Source organism: Kryptolebias marmoratus, linkage group LG17, assembly GCF_001649575.2.
Source record: "Kryptolebias marmoratus isolate JLee-2015 linkage group LG17, ASM164957v2, whole genome shotgun sequence".
In the NCBI taxonomy this organism is placed as follows: Eukaryota; Metazoa; Chordata; class Actinopteri; order Cyprinodontiformes; family Rivulidae; genus Kryptolebias; species Kryptolebias marmoratus.
Window position 1 is genome coordinate 25,977,404 of NC_051446.1, and position 20,745 is coordinate 25,998,148.

The 20,745-nt window shown below is 42.9% G+C and overlaps 2 protein-coding genes and 1 long non-coding RNA gene across 18 annotated transcripts in view; 1 reads left to right on the plus strand and 2 right to left on the minus strand.

The window, feature by feature from the left end:
* Positions 1-11,818, plus strand: part of aatkb (apoptosis-associated tyrosine kinase b) — a 39,158-nt gene extending 27,340 nt beyond the window's left edge. For 2 of the 7 annotated variants that reach the window (XM_037980964.1, XM_037980966.1), the window contains 10 exons: positions 2,289-2,368; positions 3,371-3,489; positions 3,874-3,961; positions 4,672-4,805; positions 5,097-5,181; positions 5,371-5,492; positions 6,255-6,404; positions 6,579-9,918; positions 10,198-10,590; positions 11,211-11,818. In XM_037980964.1, coding sequence (XP_037836892.1) covers positions 2,289-2,368; positions 3,371-3,489; positions 3,874-3,961; positions 4,672-4,805; positions 5,097-5,181; positions 5,371-5,492; positions 6,255-6,404; positions 6,579-9,918; positions 10,198-10,590; positions 11,211-11,363 — 4,664 coding nt within the window. In that variant the 3' untranslated portion in view covers positions 11,364-11,818. Of the gene's footprint in view, positions 1-2,288; positions 2,369-3,370; positions 3,490-3,873; positions 3,962-4,671; positions 4,806-5,096; positions 5,182-5,370; positions 5,493-6,254; positions 6,405-6,578; positions 9,919-10,197 lie in introns of all 7 variants that reach the window. The other 5 variants (XM_037980965.1, XM_017432613.3, XM_017432614.3 and 2 more) reach the window with 5 other exon arrangements.
* Positions 4,369-6,476, minus strand: LOC112451184. Its single transcript, XR_003039944.2, has 3 exons — positions 6,340-6,476; positions 4,690-4,963; positions 4,369-4,573 (listed from the first exon to the last, which is right to left on the minus strand). It is a non-coding gene; the product is annotated as an uncharacterized LOC112451184 (long non-coding RNA).
* Positions 11,819-14,866: 3,048 nt separating the features above from the next.
* Positions 14,867-20,745, minus strand: part of LOC108245586 (brain-specific angiogenesis inhibitor 1-associated protein 2-like) — a 50,906-nt gene continuing 45,027 nt past the window's right edge. For 3 of the 10 annotated variants that reach the window (XM_025009672.2, XM_037980970.1, XM_037980969.1), the window contains one exon: positions 18,367-20,494. In XM_025009672.2, coding sequence (XP_024865440.1) covers positions 20,360-20,494 — 135 coding nt within the window. In that variant the 3' untranslated portion in view covers positions 18,367-20,359. The other 7 variants (XM_037980968.1, XM_025009673.2, XM_025009674.2 and 4 more) reach the window with 5 other exon arrangements.

A 20,745-nucleotide genomic window follows, 5' to 3' on the forward strand; every position in this document is an offset into this window, starting at 1 on the left:
TTGTGATGTTGGTCAGACTTCAGTGACATAAAAGTCAGATGAAATGTGACGCAACGCTGAAAAACATCAGATATGTATCAGGTTTAAGAGCGCTGGATTAGAAAGAATCAGATTTGTGACGTTCAGACTGTCATAAAGAATCAGATGTGGGTCGCTGGCTGAAAGTCCTGCAGTTTGGACGCAGCCGGAGACGCAGCCTGAAATAAAACAACCAGCAAAGAGTTTATTTATTGTTCCCAGTGATGCTGCTGAGGTCTGCAGATGTGAACAAACTCCTTTCAGGTGAACCTGAACTTCAGAGAAAGACCTACAACATCCTGCTCACTCACAGAACAACAGACACAGTTTTAGAACTGATTTTAGGATTTTATTATTAGTGTTAAAAGGTCTAAAGGCCTTTTTATTGTTGCCTTTAACCAGCTGCAGTTCTGTGCTGTTTTACCTTTGAGTACCTGTACTGATAAACATCTGCTACACAGGTAAAAATTATTATTATTATGTCAACATTAATTTTAGTTGTAACCCTCATTTAGACCTAAAGCTTTCCAGCTGAATTTAGATCCCATTTAACCCTCATAACGTATTTTATGTATGTAAGACAGAAACAACAGATTATTTCTAAAATTAATGACTATAAATCCAACACCAGAAAAGGGATTTAAAACAGTTGAAAGTTGGTCTTTATTCCAGTTAGAACATCAGTGTCTCTAAACGCTTGAAGACTCAAATTAATCCTCAGTTATTTTTAGTTTAAAGCTAGTTTTAGTCGTCTACTGAACTTTAACTTTTCGACCACGTTTAGCCTGATTATAGCCTGGTCCTCTGACTGACAAGAAGAAATTAAAAATCCTGCAGAAGTGCAGGAAGTTTTGGTTCAGCTCCTTCTTTTCATCAGTAGTTTTAAATAAAATGCTAAATCTCAACAATGGGCACAAACGTTTTACAAATTGAACACATGCTAAAGCTTAAAACTGTTTTGTATTTTGCAGAATGTTCTGTTAGAGTTCTGAATATCTGAGGTAAACATGATGGCGGAGGTGGAACCTGTCACCAAACCTCTGACATGGAGCTGCCAGATAATGGTCCCAGTGTGTCCAGCTGGTCCGAACTGGTACCACGCTGTCCCACGCAACCAGACAATGGTGACTATTCTGCTTCAGGCTGGAGAGAGAGAAAGTGGGTGTTAGGAATGACCAGTTCGGGGACGGGACTGTGGACGGGACTGTGTTTGAGTCCGGCGGGGGGGACTGAAGCGCCACAAAGATCTGCCTGTTTGACGTGATGCAGATTGAAACGAGGGGGATGGAGGGTGCAGTCAGTCTGTTTTGTTTGGCTGATCTGGGACAGGACAGGAGAGGACAGGACAGGAGAGGACGGGACAGGACGGGACAGGATGCTCAGGTATGTTCTTCAGGCAGGACGGATGTGGAGGACAGAGATATAACAGAGTCAGTCAGCAGCATCTACAGGCATGTTGGGGTCATTTATTTCAGAGATGACTGGACAGAGGATTCTTACCCACCTGGATGTGGTGCGTCACTCTGGCTGCTTCTCCATGTTCAGTCCAAACCTCTCATGTGACCATTTTGCATTCTTATAAAAAGGATAATCAGAGAAAATGGTTTAATATTTTTGTTTCATGTTATGACATGGAATCGGATCGCTCTGCAGTTTTAAAATAAACCAGATTACAAATCCATAAATAGTTTTCAGCCATTAGAGTTTCTGTCTCCATAAAATCGATCAGCGCTGAAGTACATTTCAGTTTGTTTGTGAGTTGGAATCCATCCTGGCAATCATCATCTTTACATTTATATTGAGCCATGTTGTTGTGTTATGATATGCAGACTTGTGCCTGTGGATTCTTTGATCATTATATATTTAAACAAATGCATGAATTCATTTCAAAATCTGAGGGTCGGCAGCCTGGATTTACTGCAACTGTGCAGTTTGGAGAAGATGGGATAAACCAAAGATCTCAGGATGGGTTCTTAGATAATCTCCAGATATTAACTTACATTTAAAAATGATTGCTTATGGAATATTTTCACCATAATTGTTGCAAAGGGTAAAAATTATATTGTTTATGTTGTCATTATGCCCATGTTTATATGGTTTATAAGCAGTTTTTGTGTTTTGAAACCAGCAGTAGATTGGGTCACACGCCTTCGTCGGTCGTTTTGTGAGTCAGGAGCCGAAAGGTTTGGGAGTCTGCTCCGTTAAACAGCTGTGAGGCTGATGAATCGGTGATGTCCACAGTTCTAAAATCCTTTCTCCTTCTCTTTCAGTCCAGCTGCTGAAGTCCACAGATCTGGGCCGCCACAGTCTCCTCTACCTGAAAGAGATCGGGAATGGCTGGTTCGGGAAGGTAAGACCACCTGAGAGGTCTCAGTGTTCGCTGCTGCCTGATGTCAGACACGATAAAAACAAAAAGGGCCGACATGCCATCACGTCTGAGGTCCCGTTCAGAACTTGCCACATTCTGTCTGATGTGATTGGAGAACGTTCACACCGTGAGGTAAAATGTATCTGAAACGTTTTCCTCAATAAATGCAAATATATGCAGCTGCGCCACACAGAGAGCTGTCTGCTGATGTGTCTGTAATATTTACAACGCATTCAAACATTAATGTGGCGTTATTCAGAACTCCTAATGAGATTAAACACCTAACAGACATGAAACGAGAGAAATACAAAAGCATCAGAGCTCTGCAGCCGGCATCTGCTCCCTGAACATCTTCACTGTGAACAAACTGTTAAATTAGGTAAATATGATGCAGCATATCGCTGCTCGGATCCTCTGACTGACAGCTTCCAGTCATAACCCTGCTGCTTGTGTGGGGTCACGTTAGGGTCAGGAAGAGGTCAACATTTCCTTTAATTCAAAGAGTTCAGCTCTGGATGGTTTGTGTTCAGACTAATAAACATGTGGATAAAAGCAGTCCAGACCCCTCCAAAGGTGGGCTGAGGAAAACAAGTTTTTACCGCGTATTGAGGGCGTTCATACCTGCTTTTAGTGCTGACTGATCGCAATCAGGACAGATCTGAACGGGGCCTGAAAGTTTAATACCCGTTTCCTTTTAATGTCAGTTTAGGAAGTCAGTGAGAGACTTTAATCAAAGTACAAATATTTGACAGCTAAAATATTTCAAGGTAAACTGCTCGCAGATAACATCATTTTCTCTTGTTCTCTCCACCCTTTCCTCCCGATTCATTCTTTCCTGTCATGAATAAACCTCCGTCTGTTCCATCCTTGTGTTCGTTACCTGGGTACGTCCATCTGTTTGTGTTTCCTTTCTGCCTTTACTGAACTCCTGCATGGTCTCTTCATGTCTTTGTGTTCCCTGTATGCATACCTGTCCTGTTTCAGGTTCTGCTGGGGGAGGTGAACACGGGCCTGAACACCACCCAGGTGGTGGTAAAGGAGCTCAAAACCAGCACCGGTGTGCAGGACCAGATGCACTTCCTGGATGAAGCAAAACCTTACAGGTACTCCTCATGGCTCTGATCGCTTGTTGTAAAAAAGGGCAATCATGTAGTTGCCTCTGTCTGCACAGAAATGGCTCCAACTCTGTCAGTTTTACAGATATTTAAAACAGACTCCGAGCTCTGACAGTTTTATTAGTTTTTACACAGATCTGCACAGAGACTCTTCACCAAGCTTCATAAAATCTGTAGTTTTTCAACAATCTGGCCTCCACCGCTGAGGAATGTTTTCAGAGTCGGAGAAATTGTACGAGTCCAGGATGTAAAGTTCAGGCTATTGTGTTTTCTCAGCTAACTTCTGTGCTTTTGTGTCCCTCCTGTCTCTCCCGTCCCTCCCATCCCTCCCCGTCCCTCCCGTCTCTCCCGTCCCTCCCGTCTGCTCTGCAGGACTCTGGAGCACCCGGCTCTGCTGCAGTGTCTGGCTCAATGCACCGAGGTCACTCCCTACCTGCTGGTGATGGAGTTCTGTCCTCTGGTGAGCATCCAAACACAAAACTGAACCAATCAGTAGGAACTTTGTGATAACTGACTGAAATGAAATATAAATATTATTGTTTTGCATCATGGGTAATGAAGTCCAAACAAATCTTCTCTTCCACGATTAACTGCAAAGTTTGGGTTTTGCTCAATTAAAGCAACTTTTCCTTTAATTCAAGGAGTAAATTACACTCTATAACCCACTCAGTGAACTCAACTGAAAACATTTGGCAATCTACATTCATGCAATGTTTTTTGTTTGTAAATTAAATTATTCCTGGCAGCTGCTGTTAATTAAAACTTCTGAAGCCCAGGCCCATGTGTTCTGCTCCGACTGCAGCAGAAAATCCATCTCCAGCTCCACATGATTGATTATTTTAGTAGATTACATGAAGTAATCGGCCGTTTGCTGACAAAAACCCATTTGATTCACAGTTAAACTTTATTGTTGTGTGAGAAAATGGCAGCAGGATGGAGTCAAACCCCGTCAATAAAGTGCAGCTTGAGGTAAAAATGTCGGTCTAAACTCGAATCCCTCAGATGGACGGATTCCTCTGCTCGTCTCCAGAGGATCTGCTGTTCCTTCTTGCAGGTTTCAAGAGAGTCCTGTCTGAAAATGGAGGCCATAAAAAGCTGTTTATTGGTTGATGCTGCCCTCCAGTGGTGAGAGGTTGTAACAATCAGCTGTTTTGTCTCCTGTGTGTCCAGGGGGACGTGAAGGGTTACCTCCGCAGCTGCAGGTCCAGTGAGTCCATCACCCCTGAGCCGTTGATCCTGCAGAGGATGGCCTGTGACATCGCATCGGGACTTCTGCACCTGCACAAACACAACTTTAAACACAGGTAGAAACTAACTTTAGCTGCTAGAATAGTTAAAATAAAACGGTGAACCGTAGCTGTCGGCTGCTTCCTGAAACAATATCCTGGTGCTGCCTGAGTGCTGCTCATCGACTCCAGCATCAGTGATTTTGTTGCAGGCGGTGACCCCTCCTCTTCACATCCTTTTGGTTTTAAGAAAGGCAAGTTAAATAATTATTTGAACCATCAGTCAGTTAATTTATTCACAGTCTTCTGCTTTAGTTAATTAAAAGTGAAGATGTAACAGCTGTTTATCTCCCGCTCCTCTGTCTTCAGCGACCTGGCTCTAAGGAACTGCTTGTTGACTTCTGACATCTCAGTAAAAATTGGGGATTATGGTCTGGCTCACACCAAATATAAGGTAAATCTGCTTGAAACATGCAAACACGAGCCGTTTACTCTGTTACGAACACATTAAGTCTATTTTTCTTTCAATTTGAAATAAACAACTTTGCAAATTTTAGTTGAGTTTCAGAATATTAAACCAAATGTGTAAATATAGCAGGGAAAGGTAACGTTTCTTCATATTTCTGTCCTCCTTTGTCATCAGGACGATTACTACGTGACATCGGATCAGGCGTACGTGCCGCTGCGTTGGATCGCTCCGGAGCTCGTCGATGAGGTTCACGGGAACCTGCTGGTGGCCGATCAGACCCGACAGAGCAACATCTGGTAGGACCAACACTAATGCTTCCACTTTTAAACCGAAAACAGCATCTTTCTGGATTTTACACTAAAATATAAGATGTTTTATTTTTAACCTGAAGACAGATTGTCTGAGCCTGCCAGGACAAAACCTGATGTATCACAACCTTTAGGCACTTCAATCTTTAACTTAAAATAGAAAACTATATTAGCTCCCATTCTCATTAATCTTATGTTTTTTGATTACCTGCAGGTTGAAAAAAAGCTACAGATTTTTCAAACAGACAAAAACTTAAAAGTAAATTTTCAGACTAAACCCAGAATTTACATCAACTTCCTCATTAGTATTAGACATATATATGTTAATTTAACCTGAAAAATTACTAAAAACCTTCTAGTGCACACCAAACAACCCTCACTCCCTGAACAAAGACTTTTCTTATCAATAAGTGTTTTAATTTGAAAAAGAGAAATGATTAAAGATAAATAAAAACAAAGAAAAGGAATGAAAGAATTCCTCTACCTTCAGGGTCAGTTTTGTTTCGCCTGTAGATGAAACTATTAGCTAAGATTCTGTTTAACTTCCTGCCATCAGGAGACAATTAAAACAGTTTATGTATCAGTAAAAGACCAATCATAACTCTGTCTGACCAGCAAAAGGTTTTTTATTCCTTTCTGGTTTTTGCCAACAAGAAAAACAGGATTAAATTGTGAAGTTTGTTTGGGAATTTAAGCAGATCCTGTATTCTTCTGAACAGTAATTAATGTCCAAACGATCTTGTGTGTCAGGTCTCTCGGTGTGACTATCTGGGAGCTGTTTGAGCTGGGAAACCAGCCCTACAAACATTACTCTGACAGGCAAGTTCTGACGTACGCTGTGAGGGAGCAGCAGCTTCGACTGCCCAAACCGCTGCTCAAAGTGCCCCTGGCTGAACGCTGGTGAGTCACGCACAAACTTCGGCTTAACAACCTCTGTGGGAAAAGGAGAAATGCAGAAAGTAACAATGAAATTGCTTCCAGGATGAGTGCATTCTCATTTCCTGTGCAGATTCTAATTAATTTAACCAAAAAGCATCAGCAAATTATTGAATGTCTTATTTTCTGGCTCTTCAGGTACGAGGTGATGCAGTTCTGCTGGCTCCAACCGGATCAGAGACCCAATGCAGAGGAAGTCCACCTGTTGCTCAGCTACCTGTGTGCCAAGGGGGCCAGCGAGGCCGAGGAGGACTTTGAGAGGCGCTGGAACTCCCTGCGTCCCAACGCTGGCTTCAACAGCCACCGCAGGAGCTCTGGTATCCCCCGAGACCACCCGTCATCGACCTCCTCCTCGTTCCCTCTGCTGGAGCAGTTTTCAGCAGAGTCTGGAGACGACGTACTGACAGTCACAGAGACCAGCCATGGCCTGAACTTTGAGTATAAATGGGAACAAGCCAGAGCAGAGCAGGCTTACAGAGCCCCCGACTCCTCAAGCATCCATCACTGTCAGGAGGAGTTTTACCCTCCGGGGGGGATTGTTGGAGGTTGCCCCATGGAAAACCTGAGCCATGGAGTTTCTCCTCCTTACTATCAGCCAAAACACTTACATCCACCAAATGTGCTCCCCGTCCTCAGCGCCCACAGCCCCTCAGTAACCAGTGAATACTACATCCGCATCGAGGAGCCAGTGGACTGTAACATGGATCCGGATTACACCCTGTGCTCCTACAGCCCCGAGTATCAGGGGAGCAGCGGGAGCTTCCTGACCGGGAGTGCAGACTCGGGAGAATGCATGGCCTGCCCGTCACAGACTCCAAACATCGGCCCCTACTGGTCTGCAGACATCCATAAACCTGATGCATACGACTCCAACGACTCAAGTCCAGCTATCTCCTTGACGATGGAGCCCCTTTTAGGACAAGTGTCAGACAGCAGCCCCCTTCGGCCCTGGGAGTCAAGCCACTATGTGTCCTACAAAGACAGAGATGGGGGTTACTACTATGAGCATTCTCCACCTTTAGATATAGATTCATACCTGATTGGGAGTGAGCACTCCAGTGAGCATCATCAAGAAAGCTGGGGGTCAAGAAGCCTTCGTCAGGCTTTGGGTGAACTGGAGAATCCTCTGGGCATTTCCCCGTCCGTAAACAGTCCACCTCTGCAGGCTTTCAGAGACTCATACCTGGACACAAGTCAGACCTCCATCTTAGGAAAGAACATCACCGGGGGCTACTACGACATGATGGGCTCTTTAAGGAAGACCATGCCCAACCACACGAGGCACAACAGCCACTCTGTCAGCATCAACATGGAGACCGGAGGCGCTCTCTTCATCGGGCACAGAGACACCGAGTCAGAGGAGGAAGAGGACGACATATTTATTGAGAGACACACCTGCAACACCTGGCCTTCGAAACACCGCCACAGCAGGCGACAGGCGAGCCACAGCTGCAGACAGGACACCTACGTTGATTTCCACTACACAATGCCAAGCACGGACATCGAAGACACCTGGCCGGAGGAGCACAGCTTGGCTTTTCACTCTCTGCCCAAACCCATCGACTACCTGGAGCCACACCAGGCCAAAGACAACAGTGCCTGCCTCAGTCTGAGCAAACATCATGCCATGCTGCCCTCAGACAGCTGCAACGCCTACATCTACCTGTGCCATGACGGCGAGCCTCAGCTGCCGGTGTCTGCAGAGTGCTGCCACACTCATTTTGTTGACCCACTTACTGGCCTGCTGGTCAGGAACAACAGCTACTGTCACAGCAACTACATCAGAGATAAGGCCGTTGATATCCCAAACAATGAAGAGATGATCAACCTGTCACCGGCTCCAGGAGGTCCCATTGTGCCCAAACATGCCTTAAAGTCTCAAGACTGTGAAGAGCACTACGCTAATCTGACATCTGAGGAAACTCTACACAAAGAGAAGAGAGAGGAGGTAATCAAAGAGAATCTAACCATGCAGAAACCACCAGAACCGAGAATCGAGGAGCAGAACCTGACGATGACTAAAACCCCTCCACCTCCTGCAGACAACACGCATGTGATGGTGGCCGTCTCAGATCCACCATCGGAGCTGAGTCACGCTGCCGATAGCGGTGTGGAACATGGTGGCTCCACCGTAAGCCTCGCTGACATCCTGGACTGCAGCGATGAAGACGATGACATCACTGACGTCACTTCGGGGATCTTTGCTGACGAGGGCAGTGAGCTGAATGCGTCTCCTGCTTTCAAATCTCTCCAGAAGCAGGTCGGAACTCCAGATTCTATGGATTCCATGGACCTTCCATCTGCAGCTGGGTCCTGTGAAGGCCTCAGTCCTGCATCCTCCCACCCGTCTAGCTCTCCCAGAGCTATGGACAGTGGTTATGACACAGAAAACAACGAGAGTCCAGAATTTGTCCCCAAAGAATCCCACGAATCGCGCCCACAGCCTCAGGGAAAGCCTGCCCTTGATGCAAGTCTGGAGGAGGATAAAATGGTCCCCTCAGAAGGGGAACCATCAATGGGTGAAGATTCAGCTTTGGAGAACTTCCAGACAGGTGAGCATGTTCTCTTACCACTGAGCGATAAGACGCCATACAGAGACTCCGCCTACTTTTCAGATTATGAGAATGAGAGGCAAAGCCGGGATGATGAGGGGGAGCTGAGAGAAACAAACGATGAAGGGGAGCAGCACTTTGGAGAAAAGAAGGCAGAGAAACGTAAAACTGAAGAGGAGGAAGACCTAAAACTTGGAGGAGGAGATGAAACAGAAGGAACAACAGAATCCTGTCCTCCTCCGGAGATGGAGACAGAGGAGGAACCAGGACCATCTCTGGAGCCGGCCGACCCTGAGGGGATTCTGGATGAATGGCCGTCCCAGGAGGAGAGCTCCTCTCTGGGAGACTGGGCAGCCGAGGTGGTGGGGGCCATGGAGGAGGCTCTCGGTGCCCTCAGTGGAGACTGCACCTCCGGTTTTAAGGTGGATAAGAAGGAAACTGAGGACACAAAAGATTCTGTTCAAGCTTCTGAGACGGAGGAGGCCGCGATAAAAACTGTTCAAAGAAGACCACCAGGGGTGTCCTGTGAGATCCCACACACCTTACCCAAAGATGAGGTGGCCCTGCAGCACACGGCAAACAGCAGGAGGTTCTCCTCCTCTTCACCTGTCTCTCCATCCATGCCTCCTCCTCCTCCAGCTGATGGTGAGGAGGCCGACGACAGCAACGACAGCGACGAGTCAGACGAGGAGCTGAGGACCGACAGCGTGCAGAGCGGAGGCGAGGGCGAGGGCGAGGGCGAGGACAGTGAGGAAGAGTGCCACCCGGTGCCCATTGTGGTGAGCGACGACAGCGAGGCCCACAAACTGAGGAGCCTCCTCAAGATGCCGACGCTGCTGACGGAGGAGAACCTGGAGGAGGAGCTGGAACGGAAGAAGAAGACTGTGTCCTTCTTCGACGATGTAACCGTCTATCTGTTCGATCAGGTCAGTGGCAGAGACGAGTTCTTTATTTAAACCTGTTTTTAGGGTTAAACTAAGTGCAAATAATAAAGAATATCATTTTACAGTTAGATGCTTTTTGGAACAACTTGGTAAAAATAACGAATTATGGGCAAACTCATTTCTGTTAGTTAAAGCCAATAAGAAGAGTTTCAGAGGCCAACATCAGACGTACTGCAGCTTTAGATGTTTTCTTATTTCCTCAGTATTAATTAGAACAGCTCTGAGTCACTGTTTCCTGTATGATGATGTTCGAACCAACAGGAGAGTCCCACTAAAGAGCTGGTTGAGCACGGCTTCCCTTTAGCTCCAGAGGGTCGGAGCTCCAGAAGAAAGTCCCCCGACGGGCCGACCGCCTCGGATGATTCTTCAGATGGGAACGTCTCAGAAGAGAGTGAGTGCTGTTATTTAATATTAGATGACTTTCCTGCAGAAATCACAGAACTGCTGACAGTCTTCTGCCAGGTGCAGGGTTCGAGTGGGAGGATGACTTCCCTCTCCTTCCTCTGCCAACGTCCTCGGTGGCAGCCGACTCCCCGCCGCCTCGCTCCGTCACCAAACCGGCCGCCCAGTTCTCACGCTTCACCGTGTCCCCGTCCAACGTGTCCCGCTTCTCCATCACTCACATTTCTGACTCTGACATGGACTCGGCCGGAGGTTGGTCAGGAAGGACTTCTTCTCTAAAAGAGTGAAAACAGAAACAAAGCAAGAGGTTCACAAATTAAGACTTGAATTCAAATTAAGCTTAAACCTGACCAACATTAGAATAAATTCTATTTAAAGCTTTTTTTCTAAGCCCTCTCTGATATTAGTCAGTATTGTTCAAAGTCTTAGTTTGGTTTTCTGTACCAAGAGTTTCCAAACATTTAAACTTAAAAACCATGAAACTATCAGTGGTTAAAGTATTTTAGCATCACTAAGAAAAGAGCAACAAACAGGCCAGTGAAAATAAAACTGTTAATAAATATGGTCTTTAGAAACAGTAGAAAAGAGAAATATATTAAATCTGTAAATTCATCATTTTAAACAATTTAAGAGCATCTGAGCAGCTCCTGAAATAATTAACTCTTAGATATCAGAGCATTTAACCAAACAAACAGTTATTCAACTAAATCATGAGTTGAATAATAAACTCATAAAGCATCAAATTATTAATTTAAGCCCAGTCTGGCAGAAACGATACCCAGTTTTTACCAAATGTCTTCCAAATATTTGGTAGAAACCAGTTCAGTTTGTAAAAACAACTCATTTACTTTACTTCTTTCTGTTTCTTGCAGGAAGCAGCGAAGATGGAGACAAAGAATAAGAAAAAGTGTGACATTTCTCAGCATGACTTCAGATTTCTGTTTCATCATCAGGTTTTTAAAACACGAGACAGTGCCTCCTACCGCCTGCAGACACTTTTACAAACGACGGCTGAAGTAGTTTAGATTACTGAAAAGAGAATGATAAAGATATTACATTTCTAGAATATTAACCTTCACAGGACGAATGAATCATTTATGAAAGAGTGAAGAATCTTTTTGGATCCAAGAGACAAAGTGGAAGAAACAACTACTAAAACAGCATCACATCTGCCTCCTCTTTCAGTTTGTTCCTTTCATAAAGATGTGGAGCCATCTGAGTTCAAACAGGACAAAGAAACTGTTGCCAAGTTTGACTTTTCAACACTTTGAACAGGACTGTACAGCTGTAGTCTTTGTACTTTTTAGGAAATGTTTTACTTGCATTAATAAATACAATGACTGCTTGAGGCATTATCAGTAAAATAATGTTAATATTTGACTCTTTTAGAGACAAAAAGATGTTCTAGTGTGCAACGGGACTGTTAGGAACTGTTGGGATATGAGTTTTATTCTTTGTTAAAGACACATTTGATCCACAACCCAATTATTTGTGACTTTTTCTTTGCTGCTTCAGAGCCACTAATGGACTGTTTTACCAAATCATCACCACAGTTCCAACCAGTCCATCTTTACTGGAGGTATCAGACAGAATATCCTCACGAAATGAGACGGATCTGTGCAAGACTGACTGAGTCCAGGAAGGGTTGAGCTATATTCAGTGTGAGAAACAATGGACTTCATCACATTAATGCAAAGATCCAGTAAATCCAGTGCTGACAGGAAGCTAACCTCTACAACAGGGGTCTTCAATCCTGGTCCTCAGGGCCACTATCCTGCATGTTTTCCTTGTTTCTCTGCTCCAACACACCTGATTCAGAGGTTAAATCACCTCTTCATGTTCTGCAGAAGCCTGTTAATCACCCATTGATTCAGATCAGGTGTGTTGGAGCAGAGGAACAAGGAAAACCTGCAGGATGGAGGCCCTGAGGACCAGGATTGGACACTCCTGCTCTACAACCACAAATCCCTTCATCTGTCTGAGCGTTGGAACATCTGTACTGCCTGATGTGTTTCTGTCACTCAGGTTTTAACAAATGTGAATCAGCTCACGAAGAACAATAACTGTAACTTTTAACAGATGGCTGTAAATATCGAACTGTTTGACATGTTAATTAGAACAACAATAATTGGCACTATGATCTCCTCCTGAGGGGGGAATCATCTGAGCTGCGACTGGTTGAGCATACGAGCAGATAACTTTGGCAAAAAGTTAGTCGAATAAGCAATAAATCTCAAGTAAGCCATTAAAAACTTAAATAAAAGCCTGAGGACTGGGTTTAATCAAATCTATATACACGACATAATCATTAGCCCCCTCTGGTTGGCATCTATAAGCTTTTTATTTGAGCTCTCTGAGGGTCACAGAGACCATTAGTCTATAAGTTGTTAGTGCTGTGATTGTGCAATACTCTGTTGTGTCTATGAAGGGTCATTTAGTCATCCAGGTGATTAAATATCTCTGCCACTTAAGCACAATACATTCACCAACGACAGCGAAGGCCTGCTGGAGTGGAAACAGAAAATCACAAAATAATATTAAAATTAAAATCAACTGAAGATGCATCACTTCCCATTCAGGGAGCTCTCAGTTCACACCTTCATGCATGTGATCAAAGCATCTCTCTGTGAGCTAGGCAAACAAAGACCCTAATGACCCTCAGGAGGGAGGGGAGGGAGATTACTCTGCATAAAAGTAGCATCTCATGCAGTTGAAGCTTGGAACGCCACACTCCCCAGATGGGAAGATGGATGAATTAATGATGAAGGACTCCTTACTTGGAGCCGTGTGTTGTTGGCTTTTAGTTTATTTTTAAAGTTTTAGGAGCCAAGACTCACAACAGATCAGTCTGCTTTGTGCCACACATTCAAAATAAGAGCACGCCACAGAAAACGATGGTGACAGTTGAGTAGCTTCTTCTTCAGCAATAAGAAAGCAGTTTTAACAGCAGAGGTGCTGAAAAAGTATTCAGTTTGTCCGACCAATTAACTGTTTACATGTGTCCCAAACATCCCCTTACATCAGAGAGTCCTTATTGAGCTAACAAAGCTCCTACTCTGAACCAGGACTGCAAACAAGGACTATAAATGGCCACAGTACCAGCAAAACAACAACAACAACAAAGGCAACTTCCACAAATGGTATCAGGACTGAACTGATCCTTTATCACAAAGTCCTCAGAAATCCCTTAAAATTCATCTGAAAGCATCAAGAGCATAAATTCCCCCAACATTTGAAAGATTTTCTGCACCTTTTGGTCTTTTTCTGTTCAGCATAGTTATGGTAGGTCATTAAATCTGGAGTCTGATGGGGGTCCTCTCTGGCACCATTTACAGAATTTGCTGTAATTCTCAGCCATGCAGGCCGTCACACCGTAATAATTACAGTTATTGTTCTTGGTGTAAAGTTATATTTGCTCCAACTGTGGGGAATTAAATAAATTAAATTAAATTAGGTCTTGCTGGCTCCTGTTTGAGTGAAATCAGCCAATCAGGAAGTCTTATTGGTCTCAGTCTTAACGACCACCTCTGAAGCACAGCAGAGAGGGACTGGGATGACCTTGTTAGTGTTTAAATGTTTAAACTTCAGGAAGTTCTGCTTTAAACATCAAGTATTTCTCAGACGTTTGTAAAAGAGATGAATGTTCAGCTGTTTATTGGTCACTATCAGGTGGTTTGGAAATGTTCAGACTTTTTTTAATTCAGATTTTTTTCTTAAAGAATGACAACTGTGTTGAATGCTGAAAGTCCTTATTGTTGAAACAACTTGAGCCATATTGTTTATGAGTGTTCGGTCTAATTTGTCTGATGAAGGACGACGTCCCGATCAGCGTTTCTCTGTGTGCGATGTTTGAAAACGAGACGCCGACGAGGAGTCGTGAAAATGCAGGTTTCTGCTTTTAAACCGACATGTAGTGTCTTCTTAGTGTTTGTTTGCCTCCACAGGCTTTAATATTCTGTAACAGTTTAGCTTAGAAACATCTTGGCTGTCTGTAATATTTTTGTATCTCAACAAAAATAAATTGAAGAAGTATTTATGTACTGAACCTGTGAGGAAGAGGAGGTTCGAAATCGAAGGAAATCTCTGTTAGTTGTTGCCAAAGAGATGAGGTGTTGTGTTTCAGGTCACAGTCGGTGGTTTTTCCCTGAAAAGGAGACAAAGAAGAAACATGACTGCAGCTTTGGCCTCGAACTGATTGTATCAAAGTCTGGGATGCTGTCGGTAATATCCCCCCCCCACACTGACCTGGTCTCATCGATGCTTTCTGTACTTTCAGATTAAATAAACTCTGGTTTACACAACCGTGGACCTTTTCTTAATCCTTTTGGGTAAAAATGACTCCATGTTTTCACAGAGTTTGGTAGAATAACATTTACAAGCATAGTCACAATTTAAAAATAAATAAAAATTTAAGTTTATAAGCATCCCAACAGAGAAATAATCAGGTCCTTACAGGGTCTGTAGGTAAATTTGCAGGAACCTTTTTGAAACAAAGTCTGCGACCGAAAAACAAAGAATCTGCTAAAAATCTGATTATTTCTCAATTTTATTCAGAAAACAGACATTGTATTTATCATAAAATCAGGTATTCATTTCTAACATTTGTTAAGAAGTAATCACTGAGTTACATTAAAACAGATTTTATATCAGTCCAACACTTGACCCCATTCTGATTAACTGGACTTCTAAAACAAAAAAAATAAAAAAATCATTGTATAATTTTCTAAAACCTAAACAGCAGCAACGTGTTGCACAAACACCAGTGAGTTACATGAGAGAAAGATCAAGCTTTCAGTTTTCTGTTAAATTGCAGTTTGTGGATTTAAAGTTGAAATGTTTTAATTATTTGATTTGTTGTTGATCTCAACTCTGAGGTCGTTCAGATAAAACTGCAGTTAAACGATCAAATATGCAGGAAAGTTAACCTCATACCTGATTTCTTTATATGTGGAATTTATATTTGAATAACTGACTATAACTGAATCATTTTGTCTGCATTTAATAATAAAATCATTTCTTTTGTCAGGAAGACGGCAGCTCCAACATTACTGCAGGAACTGAACAACTGGGTTTACTTTTAAAATAAATTTTAATTTCATCGTAGTAAAACTATGACTCCTACATGACAAAGTTTAAACTTCTGCAGCTGAATATTTGCCAGTTTCTGTAAATTTATGACTCTAATCCAAAGACAATCAGTTCAAAACAAAAACACTTTACAGTTGTTTTTGTATGAATCTGATATTTTAAAGCAGGTGTAAAACTTCTGGTTTTGTGATCGTTGGAAGCCGAGCTGCACAGATCTGCAGCGTTCAGTCAGAAATCAGCCGTTAACGATCACAAACCTGTCAGAGCGGCGTCCTACACACCGCTGACCACCACACGGAACGGCTGAATGTTAGAAACATGACGTCACGTTTCTGCAAACTTTTAAACCAACACGATATTTGTGAATTGATCTAAACAAAATTCATAAATGAGTTTGACTTGTGTAACAAGTAAACAAAAGATTCAATCAAATTACAGAAAAATGTGATAACATCCTAATTATTCAGGATAAAACATCACTTTAACACTAAAACAGCTTTACCCCCCCAACAGAAACTAGCACTGCTTTTATAAAATAATCCATTTTTTGTAAGGAGACAAAATAATTGAAAATGCGGTTCTCAGAGAAGTGTGCCTATCATTTCATTCAGAACCAAAATACTCTGAATAAAACTGAAAAGGTTTTGTGTAAAATGTAAATAAAAACTGACTGCAATGATTTTCAAACCTCATAAACCCATATTTTATTCACAATAGGACACAGCAAACAAATTAAGTGTTGAAACTAAATCGTACCATATTTAGAAAAAATAAAGTAATTTTGAATTTGAGGTTAGCAATCAGAACCAGAAACAGCTGGAGGAGCATTTTTTACTTTTAGGTTAATTAGCAACAGGTCAGTCAGAGGAACATCTCAGAGGCTGAATAAGTCTAAGTTTCAACATTTGATACGTTTATTAGGTTTATTGGGAATAAAGTGTGGGTCTGAGACGTTCACATTATATTCTGTTAACATCCCAACTTTTTCTGGGACTGATGTTCTGTTCTGACCCGAGTAACGACACCTCTCAGAGCGGCATCGAACAGGTGATGATGTTGCTCATCATTAACAGGTGAAGCACCTGATGATGATGATGATGATGAAGCTCCTTCGTTGACAGGGCAGGAGGAGAAGGTGTGTTTCTAAATGTTTCAGTCGACAGTGAGAGGAAATGATTCAGGCTCCAACAAACAAACTCAAACACCACCTGTTCGTCTTCGTTGTTCATCATTTTTACTAAAACAATGAGCCCAGAGCTGCTGCACCTCTCCTTCCTGAACATCAGATACAAACCTAGCTGTATTTACATCCCATCATTTTAATTTTGTGTGTGTGATTTTTCTCCTCTCGTGATGCTCCGGTACTCAGACGGACCAGTGAGCTGGTTTTAACTGAGGCTGGACTCAGAATTTCTCTGCTTTTTCCACAGAGTCGTAGTGAGCTTCATCCTGCTGCTCCGGCTCGTCTTCCTCCTCATCAGAAAGGGGCGGTTGGGCGGGAGCCTCCACGACGGGCTCACTGGGTGGATCTCTGCCGAGGAGACAAAATGGATGGAGTTCTCTTTATGGTAAGAAATGTTCAACATGCAACACCTCGCTCAAAAAAGCCACGGACTGCAAAAGCTGAAGCAGTTTTTATATATGCACACATATATTAGAAACAGCAGGTAAAATGAAGGTCTGGAGGAAAAGAAAAAACATGCAGATGATGCTGAGCATGCTGCTGGAAACAAAAACAGCTTCCATCCCAAAACAAAAACAAGCAGTGATGGAAACAAACCCAAAGCCACACCACAGCTCCCACAACCAACATGCTGATCAAACACTCCGGTTTCTCGCTCACTTACGATGGATTTGGTTCACTCAAAAGTGGGCGTAACCGGGCCCTGTTCTGCAAACAGAGACAGTCCTCTTTCACAAAGTCACACACTGATAAGACAAACATACAACTCGTCTAAAAAGAAACACTGTTCAGATTTCATGATTAAAGCTAATTAACATTTTTAAAAAGGAGATAAAAAGATGACTGAGATGAGTGGCAGCCTTCCTGTCTGAGGACCACAATCCTGCATGTTTTAGATGTTTCTGCTTCTGCTTGAATAAATGAACGATTAACAGGATTCTGCAGAGGTAACGAGCAGGGAAACGACTAAAACATACAGGATAGTGGCTCTCATGGACTGGATATGGACACCACTGGTTGAAACTGATGCACAGGTAAATAAAAACATAAATATCAGATCCTTACAGAGACAATGTGTTAAAATATAATAATGACTGATAAATGAGAACCAATGGTCAGACAAACAATACAGAAAGTCACAAAAGCAAGAAACAGACGCTGGTTTTAAAAGGATGGAAATGCAGGGATTAGACAAGCCCACACACACACACACACACACACACCGAGGCCGTAAGGAGCCATGATGAGACTCCGATCCAACAATGTGAGGTGACATCAAACATGCGAGAGCAGCTGCTGGTTACAGAGTTAAACCGAGAGGATGATCACCAAATTATAGTTTTAAAGATGAACGATCGCTCTGCTGTTAGGAGCAATGAAGCTGACAAAACAAGCAAAAGAGAAGAACTGCAGGCAACTTCTCAGACAAAACCAAACTGAAACGCTGCATTCTTTCTAACCCTGCTGGGATAGAAAGGCCTCCAGGAACAAATGAGCAGAAACAGAAAAGGTTCGTCTCAATAAAATTTATTTTATAGTAGAAATCTACCATACATTTGAGGTCATCAAATCGTACACTTTTGCTGCCCCCAAAGCATGCATATCATAAATTCTCTGTACAATAACTTGAAACGTCTTCAGTCAGTGTGAGATCTCTGCTGCCGTGGCAGTCGTACCTTGGACTATTTTAGTGAAGAAAGAAGAAACACTGGCAGCTTCCAGTCATTTGCTCTCGACTTTTTTGTCTAAATTCATCAAAACAAATGAAGAAACACAAACAGGCTGGTTGGCAAAGCTCAGGGGAAAGACAGGAAACACAGCAGACATGTGGGACGCCTGCTCTGCAAAAAGGTTCGTCCTGAAGCAGAGCCAAAGTTAAATATTCTGACATCTTTGCAGAGCAGCGAACAAAGAGAAGCTCGAAAGTCTTCACCGAGCAAATAAAGGATTTCGAAGCAAACAGCACGAGAATGAAAGACTTCCTGTTGGACACCGGATGTGGACGGAGGGACAGGTTAGTAAGACGAGCACCAGCTGGGTCAACATTCAGCCCAGACAGAATCAAACACTGGTTTTAGCTTTAAAACGTGATGCTTTTTGACTCTCTGAGGTTTCAATGCTAATAAAGCAGCAGCTGAGGGCTGAATGAGGCTCTGACCCCAGATCAGCTCATCAGTTGGACTCTAACCTGCTGACGCCTCGTTTACACTTTATTATTCCATGTTTAACATTGTGCCTATCCTGTGGATTATTTATTTGGAAGTAGTAAAGTGAAATGTGTTTTATTTTGTACATTTTATTACATCTTTTTATCTGAACTGTGAGGCCTCTGCACACCAACATTTAGAAGGTGTTAAAAACCATCTAAAGTCATTAAAGTTTTGATTGTTTCCTCCCAGCTTTAAATTATTCCGTCACTTCACAGTAAAGGTTGATAATCGTGGACATCCTGGACACACCTGGAAATAAAGAGGATGGTTCTGCAGCTCGTTTGTCAGCAGGTGAAACAGTCTTTGCTTTTTTTAAACTGTAAAGATGTAATCAGACACGTTTCCCCTTCACTGCTTGGCCACAGCTACAAATACCCACCACAGATAAGGAAACAGTGTACTTGGTGTGCAAGCTTTTCTGCAGAAAAATAAAAGAAATTTGTGAACAAAGTCCTTTATTCAGATGCACACAGCAGCGCCAGGTTCCAGGCAGAAATGGGGAAGTTATAGAAGCTGACAGGGATGGAGTCGGTTTTTTTAACATTAATATTTAAAACTACAGTCAATGTGAGACTCAAAACAAAAACACAACAAGGCTAATGATGCTGAACGACATGAGAAGCTTCAAATGAGCTGGAAAGATGTGAAATGTTGGGATTTAAAGGTTCTTTGACAGTTTGGGACAGAAGTGAGAAGGTTTTTCATGATAGGGTGCTGTGATGCTGATTTGTTTGTTTGTTTCTGGCTTATAAATAATTTTCAATAAAGTCTTATGGCGATTATTTACTTAAAAAAGTCAGTCTCAGTGATGTGGACCAAATATCAGGACTTATTTCATGCAGATCAGCTTTTTCTGATTGTTCAGTCGACCCCCATTCAGCCTCAGCAGGAAGTTCACACAGCAGATTAAAAATAAAAGCACCTGGGTTTGTGTGTCTGACCACAGTGTCCCTCCAAGTCCAAAGTCTACAGAAACCATTGGAGTTATTAGTTTTTTAAAACACAAAGTCTGAAGTATAGATTATTAGTTTGATAAGGTGCATCAGATACTGTGAGACGACATTTATGTACAAGTAAACATTCAGATTTCTGCGTTAAAACGTTTCCACAAGCTGTTAACAACAACGGGACTTCTCTTTTCAGAGGAATACAAAAACTTCACAGCATGAAAATTCATTAAATACTGAAAGATCCAGTCAAATTAAAAACTAAGATTTGTACATTATGAAGATCCTCTTTGGGATCAACCGCTTTCATTTCCTTCACACTGTCGTTCCAAAGGAGAGCACTGACATTTGTGGAAATGTACATGCATGAAAGACAAGCAAAAGATCCATTTTCCTCAGAGAAAATGTCCGTCACATTAAATATTTGTGGCGCAGAGTCCGTTCTGGGTTGGTGTAGATGTTCACCGGTGGCTCGGAGGAGCTACTGACCGGACAGACGGCACAGGGTGAAGGAGTGGAGGAGAAGGAGATGGCAGGAAGGTGAAAGAGACGGAACCACGTCTCTCCTTTGCATTCATCAGCTCAAGGTGAGTTTAGTGCCGTAAGCAGCAGCAGGAAGTAGGAAAGGGAGGGGCTAAAGCAGGAAGAGGTGTCTGTCCTATCACATCGTCTGTGCCTGTTTGTCTGTCTGTCCTCACACTGTCGAGATCAATTTGACCTCTGTTGAACTGCAGACAGAGAGAGGAAAAGACTTCCAGCTGGGCCGTCTCAGAAAACACAGCAGCAAACAACCAGGACACACACAGACTGACCTGATCTGACTGTAAACCCCACAGACTGACCTGATCTGATTGTAAACCCCACAGACTGACCTGATCTGACTGTAAACCCCACAGACTGACCTGATCTGACTGTAAACCCCACAGACTGACCTGATCTGACTGTAAACCCCACAGACTGACCTGATCTGACTGTAAAC